The 27,659-nt window shown below is 40.7% G+C and overlaps 2 protein-coding genes across 5 annotated transcripts in view; one reads left to right on the top strand and one right to left on the bottom strand.

The window, feature by feature from the left end:
• The window catches only part of LOC119808202 (activating transcription factor 7 interacting protein), an 84,467-nt gene extending 58,344 nt beyond the window's left edge, over positions 1 to 26,123 (top strand). For 3 of the 4 annotated variants that reach the window (XM_038320601.2, XM_038320603.2, XM_038320602.2), the window contains exons 9-15: positions 1,237 to 1,872; positions 7,881 to 7,945; positions 9,596 to 9,674; positions 11,926 to 12,081; positions 15,466 to 15,648; positions 17,971 to 18,083; positions 21,920 to 26,123. In XM_038320601.2, the coding sequence (XP_038176529.1) occupies positions 1,237 to 1,872; positions 7,881 to 7,945; positions 9,596 to 9,674; positions 11,926 to 12,081; positions 15,466 to 15,648; positions 17,971 to 18,083; positions 21,920 to 22,339 (1,652 nt within the window). In that variant the 3' untranslated portion in view covers positions 22,340 to 26,123. The remainder of the gene's footprint in view (positions 1 to 1,236; positions 1,873 to 7,880; positions 7,946 to 9,595; positions 9,675 to 11,925; positions 12,082 to 15,465; positions 15,649 to 17,970; positions 18,084 to 21,919) is intronic. The other variant, XM_038320599.2, reaches the window with a different exon arrangement.
• Positions 26,124 to 26,596: 473 nt separating this feature from the next.
• The window catches only part of Plbd1 (phospholipase B domain containing 1), a 54,416-nt gene continuing 53,353 nt past the window's right edge, over positions 26,597 to 27,659 (bottom strand). Inside the window, exon 11 of the mRNA XM_038320604.2 lies at positions 26,597 to 26,871. Within this exon, the coding sequence (XP_038176532.1) occupies positions 26,698 to 26,871 (174 nt within the window). The 3' untranslated portion in view covers positions 26,597 to 26,697. The remainder of the gene's footprint in view (positions 26,872 to 27,659) is intronic.

Raw genomic sequence — 27,659 nt, 5'->3', positions numbered from 1 at the left:
CCAGTGACAACTGTTACCCATGGTTTACTGAAACTGATATGCAATTTTATGCTTGTACCAGCTGTTTTATTTTATATTTACTATTTTATATTTACTTTCTCCTTTGACACATTGAGTGGTTGATCTATCCCAGCTAGGTCTGTACAGTCTTGTGATCATATAACATTGGAATTATATAGTGACACATTTCTCAAAGCATACCCATGTTGTTAAGGGTTACACGGCTGCATAGGAAAAAGTGCAATGTGTGTAAGGTTCTTCATTGTCTGCCTTATGTATCACTGGGACTCTTAGGATAAAGGATATAATGTCTGAAGATATGGACTTGCTGAACTAAGTAAGCCAACAGACATTCACCTTTTGTCCAGATAGTGCAAAAGTCAAATGTCTCCTTACTATTAGGAAAACAGCTTTGACATTGTAACTTTGTGCAAGTTTCCCAGGAAACTATAGGTATCCCTCTGCACTCACTGAGAATTCCTGCTCTGGTGTACCTATGATTTTGGAAAGACTAGTAGATATCTCAGTAGTCAATTAAGTTACATTTTAAACCTGTGTTGATGAGACTGAACCTTAGTAGTTGAGTCGTAAGCTACTGTAAATCTGTGGTTTAGGACTTACTCTTCCCTTTTTGGTGTGTGTGTTCTGTTTCTTAATTGATTTCCACTTTCTACTCAGTGCTCTCCTCTCTATCAGTTGTGTTTCTAGACCCTTCTCTAAGGGTCCCTCCTCCCAGAGTGAGTTCTTTCCCACGGATCTCAGTAAGGATATGTAGGAGTCCTCCAGGTTTAGTGGGAAATACTGCCATCAGCTTCACTCACTAATGGCCAGTGCTTCCCAGATTTCCTACCTCAGCTAGACACTGTCGATGTTTTAGGCATTAATAATGTTTAGAATGAGGTTTTAAAAATACTTAACATAGTTTTACTTAGTTTTCAGTATTTTTTAGTTGTTTTTCCAGTTTTTGTTCCTCTGAAGTAAACATTGTAATTTTCAAGAGCCATTTTGATATTGAGATAATAATCTTATATAGTAACATTAAATCATGTGGCGTTCCATACATAAAGACACCAAGTGTACACAGACGTGCTCCTAAATATTTCAGGGTTTTCGAACTTAAACCTGGAAACTTCTTTGTGGTGGCTTTTCTGTATAAAATATATTCAACTTGTGACTTATGTTTTGCTGATAAATTAAGGTAGTTATCTAGACTCAGACTTGTGTTTTTCTCTGTAGTGTCCTCAGCCAGTCTTGTCACTCCTCCGGCGATTGTCAGTAGTCAGCCTAAACTGCAGCCCTCGGCGACCTCAGGCTCTCTGCCAGCAGCACCTCTTCTTCCTGCTCCCAACACAGCCACAGTCGTTGCCACTACTCAGGTGCCTAGTGGAAACCCTCAGCCTACAATCTCTCTGCAGCCCCTGCCAGTGATTCTGCATGTCCCCGTTGCCGTATCCTCTCAGCCTCAGCTCCTGCAAAGCCATCCAGGGACTATCGTGACAAATCAACCGTCTGGCAGCGTTGAATTCATATCTGTGCAAAGCCCACCGACAGTGAGCGGGCTTACCAAAAATCCAGTATCCTTGCCGCCCTTGCCAAACCCCACCAAACCAAACATTCCGTCAGTGCCCAGTTCTAGTATTCAGAGGAACTCTTCCACCAGTGCTGCACCCTTGGGGACAACCCTCGCTGTGCAGGCCGTTCCCACTGCACATTCTATTGTGCAGGCCACAAGGACTTCTTTACCCACAGTAGGCCCTTCAGGACTCTATAGCTCATCTAACAATCGAGGCCCAATACAGATGAAAATCCCAATATCTGCTTTTAGCACTTCATCTTCTGCAGAACAAAATAGCTCTGCCAACACGCGAACCGGTAAGTTGCTTTGCTTAGTACCAGAAACAAAAGCACGTTAATGGTCATTCAGTGATTAAGCTCTTCCTAGCTTCATTGGAAAAATGGGGTAAATAGAATTTGCTTGATTATTTTTAGTATTTTTTCTGAATACCTAATGTAAAATGATGCGGTTAAAGTGGAGTGTGAGAGGGGTTTATTTCACTGTGCTTTCTTAGTGAGTCATGATATTTGTATACTTTATGGGATCTGTCACAATTATTTGATCCCTGTACATAGCATGTAATAATCAGTTAAGAATACTGAACTCTTTATGTGCTTCAAGAAATGAATTTTAGTATGTCGAGACTTTTTTTTCATAGATGATTTCAGTCAAGTAGTTAGTTCCTATCCTGTGCGCTAAAAAGCAGAACTAAATCCTCTTGCCTTACTGTTTCAGTCCCCTTGTACTTGCCGTCTCTCCTCCCCTTGGCTCTTCCCAGGTAGAAAGAAATTTTGGTTGAGAAAATAGCATTTCTGTTTTATGTTTTAGTAATTGTCCTCATTTTGGTGAGTCTTTTTTGTTGTTGTTGTTACTTTGTCAGTTTTTTGTGGTTTGTTTGTTTGTTTGTTTGTTGTTTGTTATTTTCTTCCCTGGAGCTAAGGACAGAACCCAGGTCCTTGTGCTTGCAAGGCAAGCACTCTGCCCCAGAGCTTGAGCACAAGCCCCATATTGATGAGGTTTTATACAGGCTTTATAGTTTGCATTATGTCTTTTTATTTGTTTTTAATGGTAGATTAGGTGGACCAGGACAGTTGAGTATCTAATTTTAGAAGTTTATTGTAAGAGAGAATTAAAAACCATTTATCACCAGGAGATGGTGGCACATGCCTTTAATCTCAGCATTTTGGAGGCAGAGGACAGGTGGGTAGATCTCTGTGAGTTCAAGGCCAGCCTGATCTACAGAGTGAGTTTTTGGACAGCTAGTACTACACAGAGAAACCCTGTCTCAAAACAAACAAACAAACAAACAAGCAAAAAACCCCACAACAACAACAACAATAAACCAGTAATCTTCTGCCCAGTTGGGATCACCCTGTGCATTCAGCACCCAGTGGGGATCACCCTGTGCATTCAGCACCCAGCGTCTTCTAAAGCTGAACAATTAAAAAAAAATAGTTCTTTGCTTGCAAAATGTTTGACTCATTATTTTCTGTCATTTTCAATAAGACATATTGCCTAATTGTATTTTACCTTAAAATATAAGATGAATTTGACTGCAAATTTATTTGAAATTGTACAACTCTTGTTCTGGCTGTCCTGGATCAGACGGTCCTCAGAGAGATCTGCCTGTCTTCCCATCCTAAGTGCTGGGATAAAGGTGTGTGCCTCCAGGCCTGGCCACAAAACCATTGCTGATGCTTGCATTACTAAGAGAGATGTTTGCTTTTAATCATGTTGGAGGACAATCAAGATTAACTTCATTGTTTTTCTGATTTCTTTTCACAGAATTTTTAGTATTTTTAATATGTCAGATGATTTATGATGCACTTTATTTTATGTGATATTTGTACAGGATAAATACAAAATTTTGAAACAAAGTTGATTTTTTTTTAATGATCTTCTGGTCTGTTTTTTATAAATATAGAACTTTACTATGAGACCATGGGCTATAAAGAAAATTAGAAGAGTTTGTGCTTAATGTTATGAATGCTTGTACCTTAAATATATGCAATTCAGATTATAATTTCATTAACAGGTTCCCTTTAATGGTTTGTAAGCATTAGATAATGCAAGAAGGGCTTGTTATAGAATTATCTAGCTGATGAGCTGTTTTAATAACAATGAGTCATTCTGTTTCATTTTTATGTAAGATTAATACTTTTCATAATTATTACCATAGCATTCTGTTTTTGAGATATATTTATGCTTAAATGTTTTTATTTTAGCATTTAATATATTCATATAACTATATATAAAGAATTAAAGTTACCTTCATTTGAAATCACATTTCATTTGTTCTTACAAATGAATTACTAGCTGTTCCTAATGAGTGTTAGTGGTGTTTCCACAATTAACTGGAAAATGATTATGTAAGAACATGTATTCTAAACTGGGTGGTGGTTGTGCATGCCTTTAGTCCCAGCACTTGGGAGGCAGATGCAAGTGGATCTCTCAGTTTGAGGGCAGCCTGGTCTACAGAGAGAGCTCTAGGACAGATAAGGCCACACAGAGAAACTCGTTTCAAAAAATCAAAATAAACAAACAAAAAGAATACCAAAAGCCATATTCTTTGATCATGCCTAAATTCAGAGATTATACTGATATAATCATTATAAATCATAATTTAATATGGAATCAAATGAAAATTGAAGTTAAATCATATGCCTTTATTGTTATAAACTGTTAGGTCATATAACTAAAACTTGCCATGTCTTATTTATATACATATATTTAATTAATATGTGCTATACAAGTAGGTTACACTTGCACATATTTGTTACAGTTCATTATATTTATCCAGTGGATTTTAAGTAAATAGTTTTTGTTTACTATGGAGTAGATACCCTTTAGGGCTCAAATTGTACTTTATTTCTTCAAGAAATAGTAGGTGCTGCTTGTAATTTTCTAAAGTCCTGTGGCCTATAGAAACATGCAAGATAGTTCTTTCCTCACTATTTTCCCTTTATAGGTTAAATATGGAGACTTGCCATTAAATAAGTATACAAAAATGTAATAAATATTAAAGTAGGCTGTTTGCTTTTATGTAAAAGGGGCTGAGAGTTCTTGAAAGGTACGAGCTAGAGAACAGGAAACGGGGAATGTAACATTAGATGCATTCTTTCGTGTGTGGAGGAGTATGGCATCCATGGTATTGACTGTGATATGGAAAATGATTTGGTAGAAATAACAATGAAATTAGGGCAGCCAAATGATGAGGCAGGAATAATACATTAGATGAGCGATGGAAGCCTAAAGAACTGGTCTCATTTGATTATATCTTGATAATTGGTTAATGTAAGATAATTGCTGTCTAGCAAGAACTGCAGAGATGTCCCGGCTGCTTTTCCAGAGGACCCATGTTTGATACCCAACACCCAGAAAGCAGTTCACAGTCATTAAGTCCAATTCCAGGGGATCTAGTGCCTTCCTCTGGATTCCTTGGGTAGCATGGCATGTGCATGGTGCTCAGGCATACTTGCAAAAAAGCACCTCCACACATAAAATCCATCAGTGTTCTTTTAAACAAAGATTAATAATAAGAGAAAGGCTAAATTTAAAGATGCTTTGAACTTTTTAAATGTGTATGTGTATGAGGAGGACAGAGGGTATCATGCCTAGAATTGGAGATAGTTCGTTGTGAGCTGCTTGACAGGGGTGTTGGAGCTTGAACTCTAGGTCCTCAGGAGCAGTCTGTGCTCTACTACTGAGCCAACTCTCCAGCTCCTAGTTTGGACTCCTAAAATATTAAATGTTAGTCTCATTTAGTAAGCTAACGGGTTGGTTTATAAGGAAATTACGTAGTTGTATAGAATTTACTAAACATCTTTCATTCATAAAATATGGGAAGACTAGAGTTTAAATATCACTAAGCAGTTACTTCTTACCCATCATGTCCTTTGAGTTTCTGCAAGCCTCCCATTTCTCCTCATACGGTTATTCAGGCCTCCAATAGAATACTACCAGTTTGTACTTTGAGGACTATGTGAGACTGAAGTAGAGAGATGGCTCAACAGTTAAGAGCACTTGCTGCTCTTACAAAGGTTCTGGGTTCAGTTCTAAGCACCCATATTGCAAAACCAACAACTACCTGTAATTCCAGCTCTGGAAGATTGAACACCCTCTTATGACCTTCAGAGGCATCTGCATACTTGTGATATAATATACAGACATTTAGGACAGACAGTCAGACATTCAGACACATGCACATGAAAAATAGAAATGGTTGTTAAAAATTACCAACTGATGTTAAATAACATAATCCATCAAGCAGGTAACAGGTGTCCTGCATGATAGGAAGATTTTAAGCCATAATTTGATTTTGTATCCTAGTTAATTTTGTTGATTGATAGATGGTTTCTAACTTCCTACTTTGAGAAGTAACTCAGGTAGATAGTAGAAGGGGAAAAATGCTCTGAGATTGAAAAATGCTGCATTAATTTATTATTAATTTATCATTAATTAATGAGGGAATTTGCTGAGTGGTGGTGGCCTTTAATCCCAGCACTTGGGAGGCAGAAGCAGGTGGATCTCTGAGTTCAAGGCCAGCCTGGTCTACAGAGTGAGTTCCATGACAGCCAGCGCTACACAGAGAAACCCTGTCTTGGGGGGGGGGGTAAGGAACCAAACCAAAATAAAACAAAATAACAAACTGAGGGAATTTTTAGCCTGTAGTTTAAAGGGCAGAGCATATTGCAAATCTAGAGAAAGGTTACAGTTTTGTGAGTGATTAACTTATCCTTAGACAGTTATTCTAAGAATAGAATCATTCTGGATAACAAAACAGCATATGCACACATACAAACACACACACACACACACACACATACAGACACATGCACATATACATACATACATTTAATGTTTATGCAAAAAAACCAAATGATGTTTTTGTAATATTCTTTGTAATATTTTGTAATATTCTTTGACAGGTAAAACTTTTATGATAAAAGTCTTTAAAGAAGTAATACATATATATTATATGTTAATATATATTACATAGGATATATGTTCTGTATATATAGTTTTTGGAACAATATCTTAACATAGTTCTGGCAGGCCTAGAGCTTGCTGTATACATCAGACCTCTGTCACACAGAGCTCTGCCTGCCTCTGCTTTAGTGCTGGGATTAAAGGTGCACACCACTACATCCTGCCAAGTTTAAAATATATTTTAAAAAGTAAGTTTATGCTAACATATTATTTCTCCAAAAATAAAATTAAAGCAAGATTGAAAACATCAATTTTCTGTCCTTGGATTTTTAACATGTGGATGTTTTTCTTAATCGATTCTTTAAATGTAATATAGACAGTTATATGTAATATAGACAGTTTTATCAGCTTTTTGCACAAATGATCTTCTCTGTATATGTTTTGAGGGTTTGAAATACGGGGATGCCATATTTTGAGAAGGAAGTTTTTTGCCTCCAGAAAAAGGATGGGGTGCTGGGACACAAGGCTCTTGACAGTGGATGGACGTAAAGAACTGTGGTCGGTGGACGAGACAGCTCCTCTTCTGTCTGGTAGAGCCTGGGCAGGGATACCTTTGCTTTTCAGTTTTCATAACATGACAATTTTCCGATGGAAACCTAATGCAAGTTAAATCAAAATGAATACAGGAACGTAATATGAGTGTGCGGATGATACAATAAATTGCTCAGGCATGAGGACCCCAGTTCAGAGCCCCGACTCTTACACCAAAGTCAGGTCTGGCTGTGGAATCTAAAGCCAGTGTAGGAGTGCGGATACGGAGAGGTTCCTGGAGCTCCTTGTCCAACCACCCTGGCCAAATCAATGAACTCTAGGTTCACCTACAGACTACCTAAAAGTATAAGGTGGCAGCTGAAGATGGAGACAGCTGGTGTCATCCTCTTGCCTCCAGCCGCAGCCATGAACAAGCATATGCTCCTGCACAAAGCACACAAAAGCAAAGAAATCTGTACTTGAACTGATATGTGCATATGTTTCTCATGGTTGTTGTGACTTCTGTAATGAATGTATTATGGACATTTTCAGTCTTAGATTTTCCCCAAAGATTTTCAAATCCTATGAAAGAATGATGTTTCACTCGACTGTTTTCTCATTTGTGTTGTATTAATGTTCAGTTTCATCTCTCAGGCCTTCTTTAGGGTAGTTTACGTTGCCGGGTAATGAGTGTATGAAACTTTAACATTTTTAACATTTATAATATGACTATGCTGACAGAAAAATAGTTGGAGAAGAATATACAAATTACTGTGTGTAAAGCATACAGTAAAGAAATTACTCTGTTTAAAGCAACCCTTTACATATTATACATGTTAAGTTTCCGTTTTTGTTTAATTCCCAGAAAACCAGACAAACAGAACAGTAGATTCTTCTGTTAATAAGAAAATGGCAGACAGTACATCACAGGTAAGGTTGTTTCCCTTTCCCTCAGTCACATGATAAGCAACAGAAAGTGTCATTTTCCTTACATCTGCAGGGTTTTGTTTTGTTTTTGAGACCAGATCTTGTGTAGCCCAGTCTAGTCTCACTCAACTCACTGAATATAAGTTTTCTGTTCCTTTTCCTTCTTTTCTGAGGGAGAGGTTTGTTGTACTTAAAAGTTTTTGTTTAGAGGATTTTAATAAAATTAGCATTTGGGTGACTTAGTGCTCCTCTGCAGCATAGACTTGTCCTGTTTGTAGTCCGCGCTCTTCCCTGGCTGGTTTCCAGCAGTGTCACTGTGGCGTATCTGCGGCCCCATTACAGCCGTCAGTCCAACCTGAGTTTCATAAACAAGCTCCCTAATTATTTAGAGTCCATCTCAAGATTATGATTATCATTTGTTAAACATTACCATATCTCATATGTGATGTTAAACATTTTGTACATACATTTGGATTAATCTTTATAATTACTTACATGTCTAAAGAGATTAATTCACATAGCTCACAAGTTGGAATGAAAGCTGCAGCTAGTTTGTCTGATGCTGTCTCTGCAGCCAGTGCTGTTCTCCCTTCTTCTGTTACTGTAGGTTTTGTTTTTATTTTTAATCATTATTGTCTTATAATGATTTTGGACACCGTGCTAAGTTTGGTTAGATTGGATATCTAATGACATAGCCATGTTTTTTTTTTAAGGAAGAACATTTTAATTCTTTGCAGCTTCTCTGTAACAGTAGTCCTTAGTGTTTTGGTATGTTCATAATTGATCACTTAGGGTAAGGTTGACTGATGTTTCTATTGTCAGAAAATGCCACCTACAGCAACTCTGCATACCGACAGCTTTATTTAAAAAAAAAAAAAAAAAAAAAAAAACCTAAACTGTAGATGGAAGTTTCTGTCCTGCTTGGTCCCACAGCTGTTCAGTCTCAACAAAATACACAGAGGCTTATATTAGTTAAAAACTGGTTGGCCTATTAGCTCAGGCTTATTATTAACTAGCTCTTACAACTTAGTCAGTCACGTGGCTTGGTACCTTTTGTCACTGAGGCATTCTTATATTGATTCCTCTATGTCTGGTTGATGTCTGCAGACTGAGTTTTTCCTGTTCCCAGAATTCTTATAGTCAAGTCTCGCTGCCTATACCCTGGCTATTGGCCAATCAGCGTTTTATTAAACCAATACAAGTGACAAATCTTTACAGGTACAAGAGCATTATTCCACAGTATAAAACTATTAGAATTTTGTTAAAAGTATTTGAAAATTACATTGTATTGCAATAATTAGTGTTTATGTTTTATTAATTTATTTATTTATTATGTGTTGATACTTGTGCTTATGTGCCAAAATGTGCAGGTGGGGGTCAGAGAACAACCTGTAGGAGGGAGTTGGTTCTTTCCTACCACCTTGTGAATCCCAGAGCACAAACTCAGGTCAGGCTTGAGAGTGAGTGTGCCTTCACCCACTGAGACATTTGCCAGCCCTGGGAGTTTAGCTGTTGATGTCAAACTGTTGAGATAAAGGCATTTAGGGACCTAGCTTGAACTAGGCCCTTCACCCCTTTTGTCCTAATGGTTACCACACAATTATTTAGTATTTGCCAGTTGCGTCACAGGATCAACCAAGTTTTGTTTTTCAGAGTGGGAAAGCTTCTGGCAATGATTCAAGCGGTGTCATTGACCTCACGATGGACGATGAGGAGAGTGGGACCACACAAGGTACCGAGAGATTCTGGGGAGAAAGGCTGTAATGTCATGTCCCCTCATAATGTTGGGTGATGTTTTGTGAAGCAGAGTTGATGCATCTGTTTCCCTTTTAGAATGAGAGTGTTTAAAGGTAGAATTAAGAATCAGCACTCAGATCCTGAATGAAGATAAACAGGTTGTAGAGAAAAGCAGCAGAGAGCATGCTCCACTTATGGAGCGCCTTTGCTTGCCCCATTGCTCTTTCTAATGAAGCCTCGGCCTCAATCTAGAGTTGAAGGAACTTTGTAGACTTAGGCAGCAGCAGAGTAAGCCAGAGACCCAGGAATCAAGTCTAGCTCTTTGGTTGCTTGCTCTCTTGATATCTCTCCCTCTCCCCCTTGCCCCTCCTTTTCTCCTCCTTTCACTCCCTCTTCTGTGTAGGTGCTTGTAAGTGTATGCTTACTTAATTTTGATCATTAGAATTTATTTTCTTTGCTGCTATATGAATAAAAATCAAAATTTAATAAGTCTCATCAGTCAGTCACCCTAATCATTTTCTTAGTTCCAGTATTCAGAAACTAAACTGGATAGACACTAAGCCATAGTCAACACTTTCATGAATAAATGTTACTTGGTTAGTAATTCTAATTGGAAAAGTCCTGAGTTAAAATTCAGTGGTTTAGCCAGGCATGGTGGCACACACTCTTAATCCCAGCACGTGGAACAAGGGGCGGATCTCTGTGACTTGTGACTAGCCTGGTCTACAAAGTAAGTTCCAGGACAACCAGGACTTTCACAGAGAAACCCTGTCTTGAACCCCTTTCCTCCCCCATTCAATGGTTTATTTTTATTATTAATTTACTCTGATCTTGCCTTTAATGTCGATTTATGATGTAAATCTCCATTCATAATTCAAAATATAGTGTTTCTCAGACTTCTTGGCTATTAGAGTGTCTTTGTTTACAGACATATGTAAAACCATGACGCTAATGCTGATTGTTTTGTTATTGTTTGGTTGTTTGATTTTTTTTTTTAATTTGAGACAAATTTGTGTAACCTTGACTGTTCAGGAACTTAATCTCTTAGACTAGGCTGGCCTCAGACTCCCAGAGATCCTCCTGCCTCTGCCTCCCGAGTGCTGGGATTAAAGGTGTGTGCCACCACCGCCTTGCACTAATTGTTTTTGTCTTGAAGTCAATGAACTTAATAAAAGTTTGACAAAGTTATATTTTACGGTATAAGACAGTTGCTTTGGGAGAAATAAAATTAAATGTAGTTAAATCACTATAGAGCCACGTAAAGTTGAGATGCAGTTGAGATACTTCTCTTGTCCTCCATTGAGGCTCTCCTTGTGCTGGTGTGATGATGGTGCTTGCCACGCTAATTTTAAGACTTTCAATTTGTCATTTTAACTGTGTTTTGTTTACTTTTCTTGATAGATGGATTTGACTTTCAGGAATTCTTAAAGCACAAAAATAAACACAGAAGCAGCATGCTGGGAGGCAGAGCTGGCCATGAGTTCCAGGCATCCTGCCTGCTAGCATGCTAGCCTCTTGGGACTGCTTTCATTGCCTCACCTTTGGGTAATCTTAATTCTCCTAATCTAAAGTACATTGTTCTATTGAGACAAGCTGAATGAACCACGATTATGGATGCTGTTTTAATGAGAAATTCCACAGTATGGAAATGAATGAGCCTCATCTTCTGTAGAAAACAGCTGATGTTCTTCCCAGCCCATCCGAGTGTTCTTCTCAAATTAGGTTTGACTGAGATATAGAAAGTTATTTTGTTGGCCATCAGAGATCCTTTTTGATATTTTAAGCCTTTGTACTTTAAGAATCAAATAGTGCTGATGACCGCCAGTTACGTACGAATCTAAACAACTGTGAGCAGCTAAAATTGAAAGTCGGGGAAGCCATCAGTTCACAGTACTTGTCTAGAAGAATGTCTTTGATACAGGAGTACAAATGTCTATACAAGAATTTTAACAATGAAGGTATTCTAGTCAGTATGATATATTAAATCTAGAAGGTTCTTGCATTGAAAAATGAAATTATTCCTCTAAAAGTGTGAACTGGAATCTGCTAAGAAGCACCAGTGAATTATTTAAATAGCTTCTGACTAGATTCAAATAGGCAAAAATGTACATAATGAGAACAGAAAGTTGTTTCTGAAGAGGGAGATTTATGTGTAGGTAACAAGCAAAGAAGTTTCCGAGTTAAAAGTCAGGCCTGTGTTGCCTTGTGGTGCCTGTCATCAGCCACATAGTTTATGTTTTCATTAGCAGAGCCCAAGAAGCTGAGTCATCCTGCGCCAGCCATGAGCACTTCTCAGCCTATGCCTCGACCGTTGCAGCCCATTCAGCCAGCGCCACCTGCTCAGCCATCTGGAGTGCCGACAAGTGGGCCATCTCAGACGACCATCCACCTACTGCCTACAGGTGAGCTGCTGAGTCACCGAGCAGGAACTTTAGTTTGTCTATAGGACACTGGTTAAGGAATCCTGGGAAGAATTCAATAAACTCTTAAGAATAATGCTTCTTACTTTCAAGGGAATGTTTGTGATCTGGCTTTGCTCACTGCCCTAAGGAGCAGCGCAGGCAGAGAATAATTATGACACTTTACTGTGTTATTGTTCTCAGCTGCTCAGAAGAACAGGAATCATTTACCTCTCTGGAAAAGCTACTTGTAATGATTTTGTTCTGAATATAACCAAGGAATTTCAGTGATGGTCATATATATGCATTCATACTTATATACATGCACGTATGTATGTATGTATATATATGTATGTATGTATGTATATATGTATGTATGTATGTATGTAAATAACCTGGGGTCTTAGACTTGCTCAGTCTGCCACTGACTGAGGCAGGTTCTGAGGTTAGTTTGAACCAAGCTACCATACTATCAAGATGTCTGTGCTAAGATTTTGCCTGCTACATTTCAAGAGTATGTAGCCTATTTCAAAGTCAACCAAAGCAGTATGGCTTCTTCCAGGTTAGGTTATTGCTCAGAGATTTGTCTGCAGAGTTCTTCCATAAGCACTCCGCTGAGTAAGGATGACTGAGCTAAATGTCATTTCAGCCGTGAAAGTCAGAGTACCAGAATGATTAGTGAATAAATGGGATATTTTCTAGTGGTTCAGCGACTCATTTGTTAACCTTTGAGATTGTTCTTTGGTGTGGCCTGTGAATGCTGGTTAGTGTGTACTGTGCATCTTTTCCCTTTCAGAATCTTGATGTCATCTCATGTTCATCACTTCAGCTGCAGCCTATTCTGCTGGCATTTCTAGCCAAAAATACATGCTTATGTGACTATTTCTGGTCTAGATGTTTATGTTGCTTTTTATATTGAAATGTCATTTTTCTGTCTAAATATAGGTACCATTGCATTCAACCCTTAGCAATCTGTGTCTCTAACTTTGATCCAAAGTGATATTGACAGTTACCTATTTTACAGTGTGGAGTAGTGTCCTTACGCAAGCAGATACATTGGCAGTTGTCACCAGATGCCAATAATTCAGTTCAGAAGGTTCTCAGAAGAGAGTCAAGGCATAGAAACCATAAGGGTCTTTAGGAGCCGTGTGTGTGTGTGTGGGTGTGTGTGTGTGTATTCGCACGCGCGCTAGAGAGCATCACCTAGGCCCCCACATACTGCTAGGCAAGTATCACCACTTTTCTGAGAAGACTTTAGTCAGGGAGCCTTTGTATCGTTGTTAAGTATGTTTTTCTCCACATTGATTTTATTATAGGACACATTGTCTCCATATGGAAGTAAATTTATTGTTTTCAGTTATGCTTGAGTTTTAATTCAGAGTCAAATTAGCAAGAAAATATTAATACTTTAAAAAGTCACCATTATTGTGGCCTAGGGATTTGTCTCTGATAGAACAATTGTTCTATGTCTAGGATACATGAGGTCCTTATCGCTAGTGCCACAAAAAATAAATAGTTAAACATTTAAATAAGCAAATAAAGCAGAGAATTTTGGAGAATAGAAATATGCAGTACAGAAAATAAATTCCTATTGTTGACATACATGGTGACATTGTCCCAGCTGCTTCAGAAGCAGGAGACCACCTGAGCCTAAAATACACCTGGGAAACATAGTGGGACTTCATCTTTTATAATGAATGAAAACTAGTTTTGGAGAGATGGTTCAGAGGTTAAGAATATTGGTTGCTTTCCCAGAGGATCTTGCATCAGGGCTCACAACTCTCTGTCAGTGTAGTTTCAGGGGATCAGATGTCCTCTTCTGGCCTCCTCCCAATACCAGGTAAATAAGTGATGCACAGCAAACACCATTTATAGAGACGAAAACAACTGCATTGTTGCAGCTTCTTTTTAAACTTCCTTTTTTATTTTTTTTCTTTCGTTTGAATAAGCACCTGCTAACATTGTTCAAGGACATGCTTCTAGAACATAGATTAAAGGAGAGACATGCTGTGGAATAATCCTTCTGTACACTCTGTGAATATATTGCTAAGATTGGTTTAAAAACAAGCTGAATAGGCCAGTAGCTGAATAGGATAAAGTTAGGCAGGAAAACTGGGAGAGGAAAACTTAACCCACAGAGAAGGGATAAAATAGAAATTATCATGGTCAGCCATAGGTATAGGTAGATTTTTTTTAAAAGTAAATTGCAATACTCAGCCAGTTTTATGAACTGTAGAAATGCGAATTGAACATCAGGTAGAGAGCCACTTGCCGCCAAGCATGACGGCGTGACTTTAGTCCTTGGCTCCCGTATAGTGGAGGAGAGAACCACCGCCCCAAAATTGTCATTTGATTGCCACACATGCACACAAAAAGTAAAACACAAAAAGACATTCAACTTTTTTTTTGTGTCAAGTTTATAAAATGCAGCTTGTGGTCAGGCCTTGATTTGGACAGTGGCATCCTCAGAGAAGAACTCATGTGGAGGGGAGAGAGTAGAAACAGACAGACAAACTCATCTTTCCCAGCTTCATCACACACAGCTTCAATAGTTGCCAGAGCAGTGTCCATATGCCTATGCATGGAGCAGGAGCAGGAGCTAAATGACGTTATATGTTTACTAATAATTGGGTCAAGAATTTACATAAAAAGATAAAAGACTGCCTACTTCTAAGTTTCTAAAATAATACATGCTTAACTGCAAGCCACCAGCAAGTTTTCAGAAACATGGGTGTGTGGCTGATTCATAGTCCCTGGTGCTTTGAGGTGAGTGAAAAAAACCCAGGCCAACAGAGTTGATAGTTGGCTTGGTTAGGCAAGAGATCCTGTTGAGTTAGTCTGTCAGATAGAAACAGGCTTGGTGCAGGAAGAATGAAGAGGACTTCCATCAGCCAGCCATCTGTTCAGTGCAGGCCATAGATGTGCTTGAAGAGCAGAAACCAAACTAGGCTCTGGAACAAAAGTCGCTCCTACAGACGATACAGTGTGGGGATGCTTCCCCCAGCCCCACTCCGAGGCCATAGCCTCCTTTATGTAGTAGTATTGGATACAGTCTGTTCTTGGAGCTATGCTGGCTTTTTTGTCTTCAGTCTCCTGATTTGATGAGTTTGGCTGGGTGTTGGATGTTTGCTTCAGCTGAACTTGTTCCTTATTGCTAGGCGATGGCCTGTCCCTTGCTATAGTTAGCTCAGCTAGACAGAGACACCTCAAGTGGGGAAATGAATGTATATGACCCAGGGCACTGGAGGAAGGGCTTGAGGTATGTGATCTGTACATGGTTCTGACAGCCTGTCCCCCGTGGTCAAATTTTGTGTAATGGTAAGTTTTATGCTGTCTTCTTACATAGAATTGACTAGATTCTTGTTATCTTTTGTTGGCTTCTGTTAGCTCCAACCACCGTGAATGTAACACATCGTCCAGTAACTCAGGTGACCACAAGACTCCCTGTACCAAGAGCTCCCGCAAATCACCAGGTGGTTTACACAACTGTGCCAGCACCACCAGCTCAGGCTCCCCTGCGAGGAACCGTTATGCAGGCTCCTGCTGTTCGCCAGGTCAACCCTCAAAATAGTAAGAGGCTTTTTTTTCTATGTGGCTTTGAAGTGTGAGTACTGATCCATACTGACATTGGGTTATTATACGAAGGGACACACTGAACAACGCGCTTGCGTGGTATGGTTAGTAACGAAATAGGGGACACTCTGAGCAGTGCGCTTGCATGGTATGGGTAGTAATGATTCAGTACATTGGAAATTGCTGCTACTGGAGATTTAAGTGATTTTATAGCAAAAATTAAAATGGTATGAGGTAATTAGTTTGACTTAGCCATTCCACCATGTATACATTTCTCAAAGCACCACAAGCATATAGTTGTATCTATTAAAATGGATTTTGAAAAATATTTATTCTTTTTTTTCCTCCCCTATTTATTTAGAGGCAGTCTTAGTATGTAACCCTGGCTGGCCTTGAACTCACAGAGCTCCACCTACCCCTGCCTCGCATGGATTAAAGGTCTGCACCACCACATCCAACCCTTCTTATGATTAAAAGAGAGAAATTGGACATGTATACTGTAGGATTTATATAGCCTTTTTATTGTCTTCAACTTAGCTTTGTTAATGGCCTATATTATAGCGCCACATTTGATATTTACTAATGTTTTGAGACAGGGTCTCCCTGTCTATCCTTGCCTGGGTAGAAGCTTGCTATGCTGCACATGCTGACCTCAAACTCACCGAGGTCTGCTCACTCCTGCCTCCTGCATGCTGAAGTTTAAAGGCATGTGCTTTATGCCCTGCTCTTAATAATCACTGTCTATCCAAATCAGAGTTGGAATGATAAGTTGTGGCTTACCCAGAAAAGGGATGTCATGGCAAAAGGGGAGTCTCTGTTGATAGTCTTAAGAGTCTGGAAGGCGACTGAAGAAATTAAAGGAAGGAAACTATCCCAGGAAATTTAGAGGTTATTTAAGCTGTAACTGTAGCCATTCTGTATTAGATACTGTGTATTCATGGCATAGAATATATGTCTTAATAGTAGACTATAGCATAGGGAAAGATTTATAGTTAAAGCTTAGAAGCTGGGCATGAAGTACATGCACTTGGAAAGTGGAGGCAGGAGGATCAAGAGTCCAAGGTCATCCTTGGCTACATAATAATTTCAAGGCTAGCCTGGGCTACATGAGACCCTATGTCAAAAAGCCCAAATAAAAAAGATAAATAAAGAATACATAAAGTTAGCCGGGCGGTGGTGGTGCACGCCTTTAATCCCAGCACTCGGGAGGCAGAGGCAGGCGGATCTCTGAGTTTGAGGCCAGCCTGGTCTACAAGAGCTAGTTCCAGGACAGGCTCTAGAAACTACAGGGAAACCCTGTCTCGAAAAAAACCAAAAAAAAGAAAAGAAAAGAAAAGAAAAGAAAAAAGAAAAAAAGAATACATAAAGTTTAAAGGAAAACAGTAAAAATGACCCAGAAGTGACCTTTTCCACACTAGGATCTTTATTGCCCTTCTTCTGCCTTTCCTTATACCTCCCTGTCCGTCTGTTGTCCTCGCTTTTCCTAATGCCATCAGTGTAGGCAGTTGTTTGATTGGGTCATGGATGAGTTCTGGAACAGCCAGGGAACCTGGCAATTGTAACTTGGATCAAGTACTGAATGTCTGGAGGAGACATGATTGGGAGAGTAGGTGGCTCGAAATTCCCTTGTGTTGACCCTAGGCAATGTCACAGCTGTTTTCCCAAGTGTGCCCTCAGGCTCATTAGCCTTATATAGAGAGAAAGTGGAGACCCCACTAACATAGGGGTAAAAAAAGATTTGTTTGTGTGTGTGTGTGTGTGTGTGTGTGTGTGTGTGTGTGTATGTGTCTATCTATCTGCACGGGACAGAAAAAGATGTCAAATCACCTGGAGTTACAGGAGCTACCTGATGTAGGTGCAAGGAGCCAAACTCAGGTCCTTTGAAAGAGCAGGCTGTTCGCCTAACAGCTGAGCCTTGTCTCTAGCCCCAAGGGTGACTTTGATGACAGCTTCTGTCTATGATCTTTTGAATTGTTGGCTTCAGTCTGGCTGTTGCCCACACCTGGAGAGCAGAGCCAGTGTTGTTGGGTTTTCATTTCTAGTAGTCCTTGTGAAGACTCCTGCGCTTGTGCTGTTCTTGTTAGTCATGCTGCTGCGTGCAGCTTACAGTGCCACTTGAGGAAGTGTTTGTGAAATGTTTGAATTTATGATTTCTGTGTCTTTGTGGTCGAGTCACAGCTTGGCTGACTAGAGACAGTTGGAATCATTTTCCTCTTGAATTTTTTTAAAAAGTTGCTTTACTAATGTTTACAATGCTCCAACGAATTTACAGTAGAATTTTGATATTTCCTTTATATTGTGTTTCATTTTCTTTTCCAGGTGTTACAGTTCGAGTGCCTCAGACCACCACATACGTTGTGAACAACGGACTGACCCTGGGATCAGCAGGGCCTCAGCTCACGGTGCATCACCGGCCACCACAAGTGCATACTGTAAATATCAATGCTTGCCTTGCAGACTTCCTCAGTGACTAAGCTGTCACATCGTTCCAGACAGCATTGTCTTTTGTTGGTGTTGTTGCTGCTGTTTTTTGATAGTTTCTTTACCTGTGTTTGCGCTGGCTGTCGTAGAACTCACTTTGTAGACTAGTCTGGCCTCGAACTCAGATCTGCCTGCTTCTGCCTTAAGCATCCTGAGATTAAAGTGGGTGCCAACATCACCCGGCTACCTTTTCCTTTTCTAAAGTAATATTATCAAAGGAAGAAGGGGGTTCTCTCTCCCCTTGAGTAGTTGGTTATTTTAGGAAGTTACCCTTACACATTGAGAAAGTGTCAGGGCCTCTGCTCCCTGGGTGCAGACAGGGTGACAGCCAGGGCTTGTGGGGTGGTAGATAGTGCTTCCAACCATTGCAAATTAAAGGGTTCTTCTTCTTCCCTTGTCTTGTGACTTTGTACTTAGAACTACTGTTTTGTCATTAGTTTATTTTAAACTATCCATTGGTTTTCAGAATGCATTTTTTACAAAAAGACAGTAAATAAGGTATTTCCCTCTAAACTTAGCATCAAACTAGGCCATACTGTCGTGTGATAAGATTATACCTGAGTTTCAGGGGTGCTGAGGAATATATATGAATATATGTAGGATATATATGAAGAGAAATGCTGGCCATCCGAGAAGGGAGGCAGGAAGTCAAAGGTGATACACATTACCTAGCAAATGTGTTTTACAGCACCCATAGTTGTCATGGGGAAGTTCATCATCTTCCCAAAATGGCAGTATGCTTGTTTTCATACAGCGCAGAGTTTCTAAAGTCTCCATTGCCCTTGTAGGATATTCACAGGTTGAGGAACCCAACACAAGGCAGTGTGCTCTCTAAGCCCACACTCCCCAGCACTTATGTGTGTATGTGTCTGGATGAAGCTGGAGCTGGTCAGCTGGGATTTTCTGACTTCAATGTAGTGGAAGAGTAGTATCATGAACTGCATGTCTGAGTCTCTCCACTCTAAGAGCCTTATTGTCTGCTGGAGCCCTTAGCATCCTATGGGGATTGGTGGTGTTCCCGTTCTGTAAAACATAAAGTAACATAAATACACAAGGCTAGTACGTCATGAAGTGTTTAGTGGTGCTGTGCCCGTGCCCATAGTGTGTCTAGCCTCAGCCCGATCTCATCCTCCTCGGGATCTTCCTTTGTGTCAGTTCTGGCTGTTCTGAGGTGCATGGCAAATTTGCCGTTCTTGTTGTAGCTACAAAAGAATGCTTTGCTTTCTTCAGGGAATTGTAATATAAACTAGGATGGTTTTCCCACTTCATAATCGACAACAGCTTTTGAGACGTTTTTACTTTGTAAATCTAGAACTCCTCATAGCTTAAATTGTTTTGCTAGAGATGTTGACTTCTAATTTTATCTACTGCTATTAAAGCTTTCAAAAGTCTAACCTGTATGCAGTTTTAACAATTTCCCACATGTGACAGCCTTTTTTCTGTCTGTGTCACTGTCTTCCTACAGCACTTGCTGTGCTGGTTTGTCTCCTCTGAGGCTGGTCTCCATCTAGCTCACACTGGCCTCAGGCTCATGGTCCTCTTGCCATAGTCTCCAGGAGTTGGGGTTCCAGACAGTTCACTGACCTGTGTATCCACACTTGCTTATTTTAAGGGAATACCTAGTGTGATGTATTTCTTCCCCAAAACTTCAACAGAAACCTCATCTGCACTGAGAAAACAAAACTCTTGCCTGGTTTAACTAGTTTGGAGGCATGAGTGGATTGAACAAGCATAAATATTCAACATATTAGAAGGAACATGGATGAGCTCTAGGCAGACCCACTCAATTCCAGTGCTTTCCTAAGCCTGTGCCTTCAGCCAGCTTCTCTTGGCTCTCTTTAGCTGTGGGGTTTTAATGAACTGAGATGATTAAGTAACTCAGGAAGAGATGACCAGAGGAAGAACAGCTGTTGCTGCTGTTCTGTCAGACCTAATCCAGCTCAGTGTGTTACTCCCTTAAATGTGGGCTTTGCTCAACTTGATTTTGTCTGTTAACTGGTGACTTGTATATCTCTCTACAAATGTATGTATAATTTCTTTACTACTAGGAATAATGCCTTTCAGCAAAACATCCACATTCCTTGAAATCATCAGTATATGATTCGCACTCTTTCCAGCTTCAGCCCCGTAGTCTTAGCATCCGCAGCCTCTCCTTGTCCTTTGTGGATAGTATCTCTTCTTACGGTAGGGTTTGTATTTTTGCATGCTCTCTTTCATTGGTGGTAATGAGCAGAGTCCCCTTTCTGCATCTTGAACTCCAACTCAACGGTGATCCCTTAGGGGAATCACATTTAAGCCGTGACTTCGCACTTTTGTTCTTGCAGCTGTTAGAATAATTTGTCTTATACTTTTGACAGTTTGACATTGGAATTTAGTAGCATACTCTTGAACCTTCACATAATCCATTAGTTTATTCAAACTATCTGTAGGCAGAGGCAGTTCATTTGTTCCTGGTCCCCCAGACCTGAAATAATCACAGAGAAACTATATTAATTAAAACACTGCTTGGCCTATTAGCTCAGGTTTCTTATTAACTAACTCTTACATCTTAAATTAACCCATTTCTATTATTTTGTGTATCGCCACAAGGCTGTGTCTTACCAGGTAGTTCTGGGGCATCTGTCTCCTTTGGTAGCTACGTGGCATCTCTCTGACCCCGCCTACTCTCTGTATCTCTTCCAGACTGGCTATATTCTGCCCTGCTATAGGCCAAAAAAGCTTCTTTATTAACCAGTGGTAATAAAACATATTCATAGCATACAGAGGGGAATCCCACATCATCTATCTATATAATGAAGTACTGCTTTGCTTTGTTCCATTTGGGTGCTGATTATCATCCTAGTGCCTTGTCTACCAGTATTTGCACTGAACTATATCCCCACCTTATATTTAGACATGTTTTGTTACATGAAGTTTGGTACAGAATGACATTTGGACTCCAATACCAAGTCAGGGAATAATATATTGCACTTGAACTCTGTTTTCTGGCTCTTTTGGGGGGAAGACTGCTGTTGTCTTAGATCAGCTGTGATGGCGATATTTGCAGTAGCCACAGTGCTGTGCAGCTTTGTGTCAGCAGGCCTTCCAGGGCCAGTTCCATGCTCTGAATCACTGGGCCTTAACCCCCTTCCAGATAGCCTTTTCTTCATGTACCCTATGCCAAAGGAAGTGCTAACACTCACTCTTGTCTGTTAGCCCCCCGCCTCCCTCTGCTCATCCGCTCACCCTTGTCCTGTTGGCTGGGGGTCATCCGGCCATTTGTGCATCTTTAAGTCCACTTATCCTTCACAGCATTGCCTTCATCCAGACTAGCTGAGAACCTAGTGCATGGTCAGCATTATTCATCCGTGTGCTGCTGTCTTTGTAGGATAGTGTGGGTCTAAAGTAAGTGTGCTTGCCTGTGCTGATTGTATGTTCTACATAAAATGAGTGTGCTCCTCTGTGCTGATTACATGTTATACATAATTTTTAAATGCTTTCCTAAAAGAAGAATCTACAGTAGAGAACATTGAATTGTAAATTCTTTGTTAGTGTCAGCGTCTCTTCGGTGATTGTTGTTGTCCATGAAGAACTTAGTATTTTCTGGCTAGGAAATATAGTTGAGCAAGTTCAGCACCATAGTCTGGAGCATGATTGGTTATATATCACTGAATAGAATTGCCAAAATTGGATGTGGTGTCAGGTGGTTTTCAGAGTTCTTAATTTGAAATGTTCTCTCTATGATCACTAAAGTATCTTCTAAAATGATTTTGTAATCACTAGAAACCAACACATGTCTCTTTCTTAGGAGCCCCCACGCCCTATGCATCCAGCACCCTTACCGGAAGCCCCACAGCCTCAGCGTCTGCCCCCAGAAGCTGCCAGCACTTCCCTGCCTCAGAAACCACACTTGAAGTTAGCACGAGTTCAGAGTCAGAATGGCATCGTGCTGTCGTGGAGTGTCCTGGAAGTGGACCGGAGCTGTGCTGCTGTTGACAGCTACCACCTCTATGCTTACCATGAGGAACCCAGCGCCACTGTGCCCTCCCAGTGGAAAAAGATTGGCGAAGTCAAAGCCCTTCCCTTGCCGATGGCGTGCACTCTCACTCAGTTCGTGTCCGGCAGCAAGTACTACTTTGCGGTGCGCGCCAAGGACATTTACGGACGTTTTGGGCCTTTCTGTGACCCTCAGTCCACGGACGTGATCTCTTCCTCCCAGAACAGTTAGACCTTGGAGCCTTCAGCTTCCTCTTTTCAAAGTTCCACATTTTGGGCTTGTTTTTAATCTTGTGCATGAAATTATTGTAAAATCCACCTTGTGCAAGATCTTTTGGACAGATGAGTGTACACACTATGTTTGTTTATAACTGAAGTATAATAAATTCAGCCGGTAAAGCAAGTCTTCCCCTGAACAAGTCAAGCTTCAGGGGTTTCAAATGTAAATTGTTCCTTGCTTTAGTTACGATGCTGGGGAATTTGTATGGGTGTTCATGTGTGTCTTTCTTTTCTTTTCTTTTTGTTTTTTTTTTTTTTTGTTGTTGTTGTTGTTGTTGTTTTGTTTTAAGCTTTAAATTTCTGGCGTGTGTTTACCACAGTGCAGTCTCCATTTTCACTCTCATATTTACCTCTCTTCTGTTGGGAAGCAATAGATAAAGAATCTGAGGGGTTGCTGGCCTGGTTTTACCTTTAGGGGGATCTAGAAGATCAAAGACTCAAAACAAAGCCCAAAGAAATGAAAAGAAAAAAATATTTAGCTTAAAACAGATGAATTTTAACAGAAGGAGTATTCTTTCCATAATTTCTTTGATTTCTTCTGTGTTACTGATTAGGTAAAAAATGTTGTATCTGGACCCCAAGTCCCTAATCTGGCTTCTGCATTTGTGTTGTGCCTTAGAAGCTGCAGAAACACACAGACCACGTGCCTGTCATGTTTCTTCTCCTTCACCTTTCATTTGTTCATCGCCACCAAGAACACCACACCTTTATGCATTTTTAGAACCGAGTTGTGTAGGGTGTGTTTTCCTCATCTTTTATAACATCACTATATCACAAAAATCCAAAAAATTGACTTCCTGTTTTCTTTTATTTTTGCCCATTATTTAACTACATAAAATAGGCCATGTTGTTTAAGAAAATGTATGTCTGTGTTGTGTTGTTAGAGAATCTGCAGGAAGTTGTGGTTTATCTCATCACTTATGGAGAGTGTCCTTTCCCAGACAGTAAGTGTTTACCAAAGAGCTGGAGCTCAGATCTCCTAATTCTCTGAGAGAGACCCTTCCTGCTTTGCCTTCACTTCTAGTGGTGGTGCCCAGTACTGTCTAATCTCGTCAACTTTGGATCATTTTGGGTCATTTCACATAGCTCCTAGATCCAGTCAGTGCAGTGTTTCTCTTTCCTCCACAAAGATGACAGGTGCATGCTCACCCGTGCGTGCCCAGGGAGTCAGTCAGGCGCTTTAGAGTTGCAGACGAGGGAGGGCGAGGGTGAGCGAGGCATTGTAGGATGTGTGCAGTCACTTTCCGGCTCTTTCCCTACAGCATTTTAAGACATAGGTCATTCTCTTTTGCTGGCATTAGAAGCGGGGAGCTCCAGTTCCGTTGTGTAATTGTGCCTTGGGTGGCTGATAGCTGGAGTCGTCTAGTTGTGACGACGGGGTCTTTGGTGACTTCTCCCTGGCTTTTTGCTCTGTCATCTTCAGTGTACATAAACATTTTGGCTGATGAAGGAAGCCTGCAGTTGCCCAAGTGTAAATGTTCCTAACCTCCCACTCCCAGAAAAAAAGACCACATGCAAGTCAGTTTCCCCCAAGTTCAGCGTAGCCTGCTGCTGTGCAGCCAGGACTCCTTAGATTCGTGATCGTGATGAAGTGTTGCCGGTGTTAGGTAATGAGAATTTGGGAAGGAGGAAATGATTTCGTATGCAAGATCACCTCTCTGTACCAGCATGTTCGTTCATCACGTGCTGTGGGAGGCACAGGGTTGGTGTTCTCAACATCACTGCTGTCTATGGCTAGAAAAACACGCAAAATTGGTTTTACTGGCTGGTCTGCCCAATAGCCAATGGAAGTTTCCCGGATGAATATTTTTGTTTATATTCACTAATCATTTTTTTCTCTTGTTCTTTTTTAAATGTTTCCATAGTGTTATATAATTAGGTGAAGAAAGCCCAGTGGGGTTACTATATTTCATTGTTTTGGGTTCTACTTGGGGATTTTTGTCAAAAAAAAAAAATCTTAAATAATGGCTCTAGATGTAACTTTACTGCAGAAGGTAATTACTTCCAGATTGGAAATCAGGTATGAAGAGAGACTGTAATTGTTGAGGGAAAACACACTTTTGGGTACAATCTCCTTAGATGACCTGCCACGAGGCTTCTGGCAGCAGCCATGTTGGGTTTCCTGACGTGTGCTAGGCTTTTTTCTGTGGGGCAGATGGGCATTGGCTTTCTGGCTGTCTGTGGGGGAGAATAGAAAACTTCTCTGGAAGCAACCACAGGCCTCAGCGCCCTCGGGATTTAGGAGCAGTGCACGTCCCATGCTCTCTGTTGCCTCCTGCTCAAAGTATCACAGAGAAGCTCATTTGTCCCATTTGGCGGGTTCACGTTTGCTCTATTTTTAGCCTGACAATACTGGTAAGTATTGCCTCACCGGGAATCCTGGAAACTTCTCAAGTGCCATCCTGAGGTGTCAGGCGTTTGTATGGTAATGAACAGGAATAGTAATGTTTGTTACTCTTTGTCAGTACCTTCCACCCCATTTTAAGCGTGAGCATACCTCTTTCATGTATGTTCTTGCTGTCGGCATACAAAGACCGTTAACTTGACAAGGTAACTTGCCCTGCTTCTCTAGGCTCAAGTTTTAAACTGTAGAATACTCTGTACTGTGCAGTGTAGCGTGACCTTATGAAAGAAACGAGAGTTGTCTTCCTTGGAAATACTTGCTGGGACACCATTCACCTCACAGGCATCCTCCATGAACCCCCACCCATGTGCCAGATAAAGGGATACCTTTAAAAAAAACATGTATCTCAGGAGTTTCGGGCACATCTCTGTGGCACTTTCTTTACACACGGGATGGATGTTCTTGTTGCATGCTCCATTGTGTTAAACATCCTCCAAATTACCACTTCATGTCAGTGCTACCTGGAGGCATTTCACCTCCCATGAGTTTCCCAGTACTGTGTATGATGTAAAATGCTGTGTGTGGCATCTTCTCACTTCCAGATGCTGCTAGCTCACCCTGTAAGTACCACAAAGACAGCCTTCCAAGTCCCTGACTCATCCTTAGGCCATTCAGTATCTTCATTCTACTTTTTTCTTGCTTCCCTCTGGTTGGGTCATGTTTGGTTCTCGTGGAAATACACGTCCTTGTGCATAGATGATAACTGGGCAATTGTGTGATTCTGCCTGCCTTAATTATTTTCTGGACAAATGGCTTCAAAGATATATTTGAGGGGCACACAAAAATTAGAACAGTAACCACAAGGGGTTTGTCAGTGTAAGAGGCTTACCAAATTCTTAAACCTCATCCCCTTGAGCCAGCTGAAAGGGAGTCGCTGAAGACACACCGCTCTCGTCTTCAAATGATTTTATCATGTTCGAACTTTTATTTTTGCGTTTTTTATGTAGAGACAACTGAGTAAGTATTTAAATGAATATCCCCCCCTTTCCTTTTGTAAATAAGGGAATTAAGCAATCAAACACCTGGGAACCCTAGCTTGAGAATTTTATCAAGTTTCGAACATAATGTAAAAATAAGCCCCTCGCAGGACAACTTGCAATCTGAGTTTTGTTCATTGCGGTTGAATGTGTAAATAATAAGATGATGTAAGGCCTTCCTGAGGTCTCATTAACTGGACTGTAGCAAGTTGCCCTATTTTCTATTAGGTTTTGAAAGTTTTCATTTTCTTTCCTACATGTATAGTAGAGTGCTGTTTGTGTAAGTGTTAACTGTAGTGGGGATTTGTCCAGCAAGCCTGAAATTTGTACTCTGAAATAAATGATTGGGTTTTTAACATTCTGAGTACGCCAGTTCATTCCTAGAGTTCCCGGCTTGTGTGTGTTGTTTCTTTGCTCAGATTCACCCCATGCTCACTCTTCAGTGTGTCTTATTTAACCTATTTGGCAATTCTCTGGCACTCAACCCCCATGTTATTCCCTAGCTTTGAAGAAGTTGCTCTGTACACCCCTGCCTGGTTAGATAGGATCACAGTACCTCCTGTTTGGGCTTTGCCGTTGGCATTGGCCAGCAGGGGAAGGAGAACAAACACAGGAGGTGCAGGTGTCTTAAAGTGGCTTTTGCCTGAAAATGACCCTCATCTTACCTCAAGCTCAATTGGTTAGAGCTTGGTTATACCATGGGCTGTGGTTGGCATCTGCAGACAGAGGAGGTGAGGATGGGTTCTGCTGTCCTTTAATGTGTTCATTTTGCTCTCCACCCTGCAGGAAATGGTTTTGCTGTAAAAAGCCAAAAATAGGGGAAATTGAAGGGAATTTAATATTTTTTTATTAAATGTACAGATGGGAAAATAGAGCTAAATATAGTGCCTTTGGAGTCATATTCACAGCGTCCTTTTCCTCCTCCATCCTTCACTGTGTCAAAATTGGTTTCATGGTAACAAAGTCAAAGTCATAGACTTGTGGCATCCCCGCATGAAGAGTTTTGTTGAACCGATTCCAGTTAAAGGCAGGAAGGCCACCTTGTACTGTGGGACCACTAATGGCATAGGCTGCATACTTATATGCAAGGAAGATGTCTGCCACCTGGAAAAGAGAGGACAACATTTTAAAAGACTATCTGGAGCTTGTGTAGTCTTTGTCTCCCTACTCAAGGGCATACTGCAAGCCTTTGAGACAGTTTCCTGGGAGCTGCATCCCTTCCATGACATGTGCTTCTGCGTCCATTTAGCATCCAAATGGGAGAGCAGCATAGACAGAAGCTGCACAGTGGGATGGCCTGTTCAGAATTGTAGCCCCACAAGGTTCATTAAGATCGCTTTAGTGTTTCCATGACTGTTTTCTTCTTCAGAAAGTGAACTCGTGCCTGTTCTTCCTAGACCAAAGCACGAATTACTGGGAGTAACAAAGGTCTAAAGCCAGCAAATCCTCAGCAGAGGCTGCTGTTAATTAGGGCAGCAACAAGGGTTCTAAAGGATGAGCCACACACTCAAAGGGCACTCCAGAACCCTGACTCTGGGATAGAAGCATAGCTAGCGTGAGAGGGGAAAGAAGGCGATGCATCTGAAGTAGCTGGAAGACGATGTATGTTAAGCTTATTCAGGCAACAGCATCTGGCAGATGGCAGCTTGACTTTGGTTCCTCCATACAGGGTAACAGAGATGGTTTTCTGCATGTTGTGTGAGACAAATGCAGCACCTTCCCATATACTTTCCTCTGGAAAATGTGAATACCGTGGAAAAGAAACAACACATGTTGGGGCTCCCTGTTGCCGCTTTCCTCTTTATTACCTGGGTTGTACAGCATGGAACATCCTTAGAACTGAAGTCTTGCCTTCACACGCCTGGCTGGAAGGGAGAGCTAGGACTCAGACT

This window comes from Arvicola amphibius, chromosome 2 (genome assembly GCF_903992535.2).
Source record: "Arvicola amphibius chromosome 2, mArvAmp1.2, whole genome shotgun sequence".
NCBI lineage: Eukaryota > Metazoa > Chordata > Mammalia > Rodentia > Cricetidae > Arvicola > Arvicola amphibius.
Note: the sequence above shows the minus strand (reverse complement) of the source record. Positions and strands in the feature narration are given on the sequence as shown.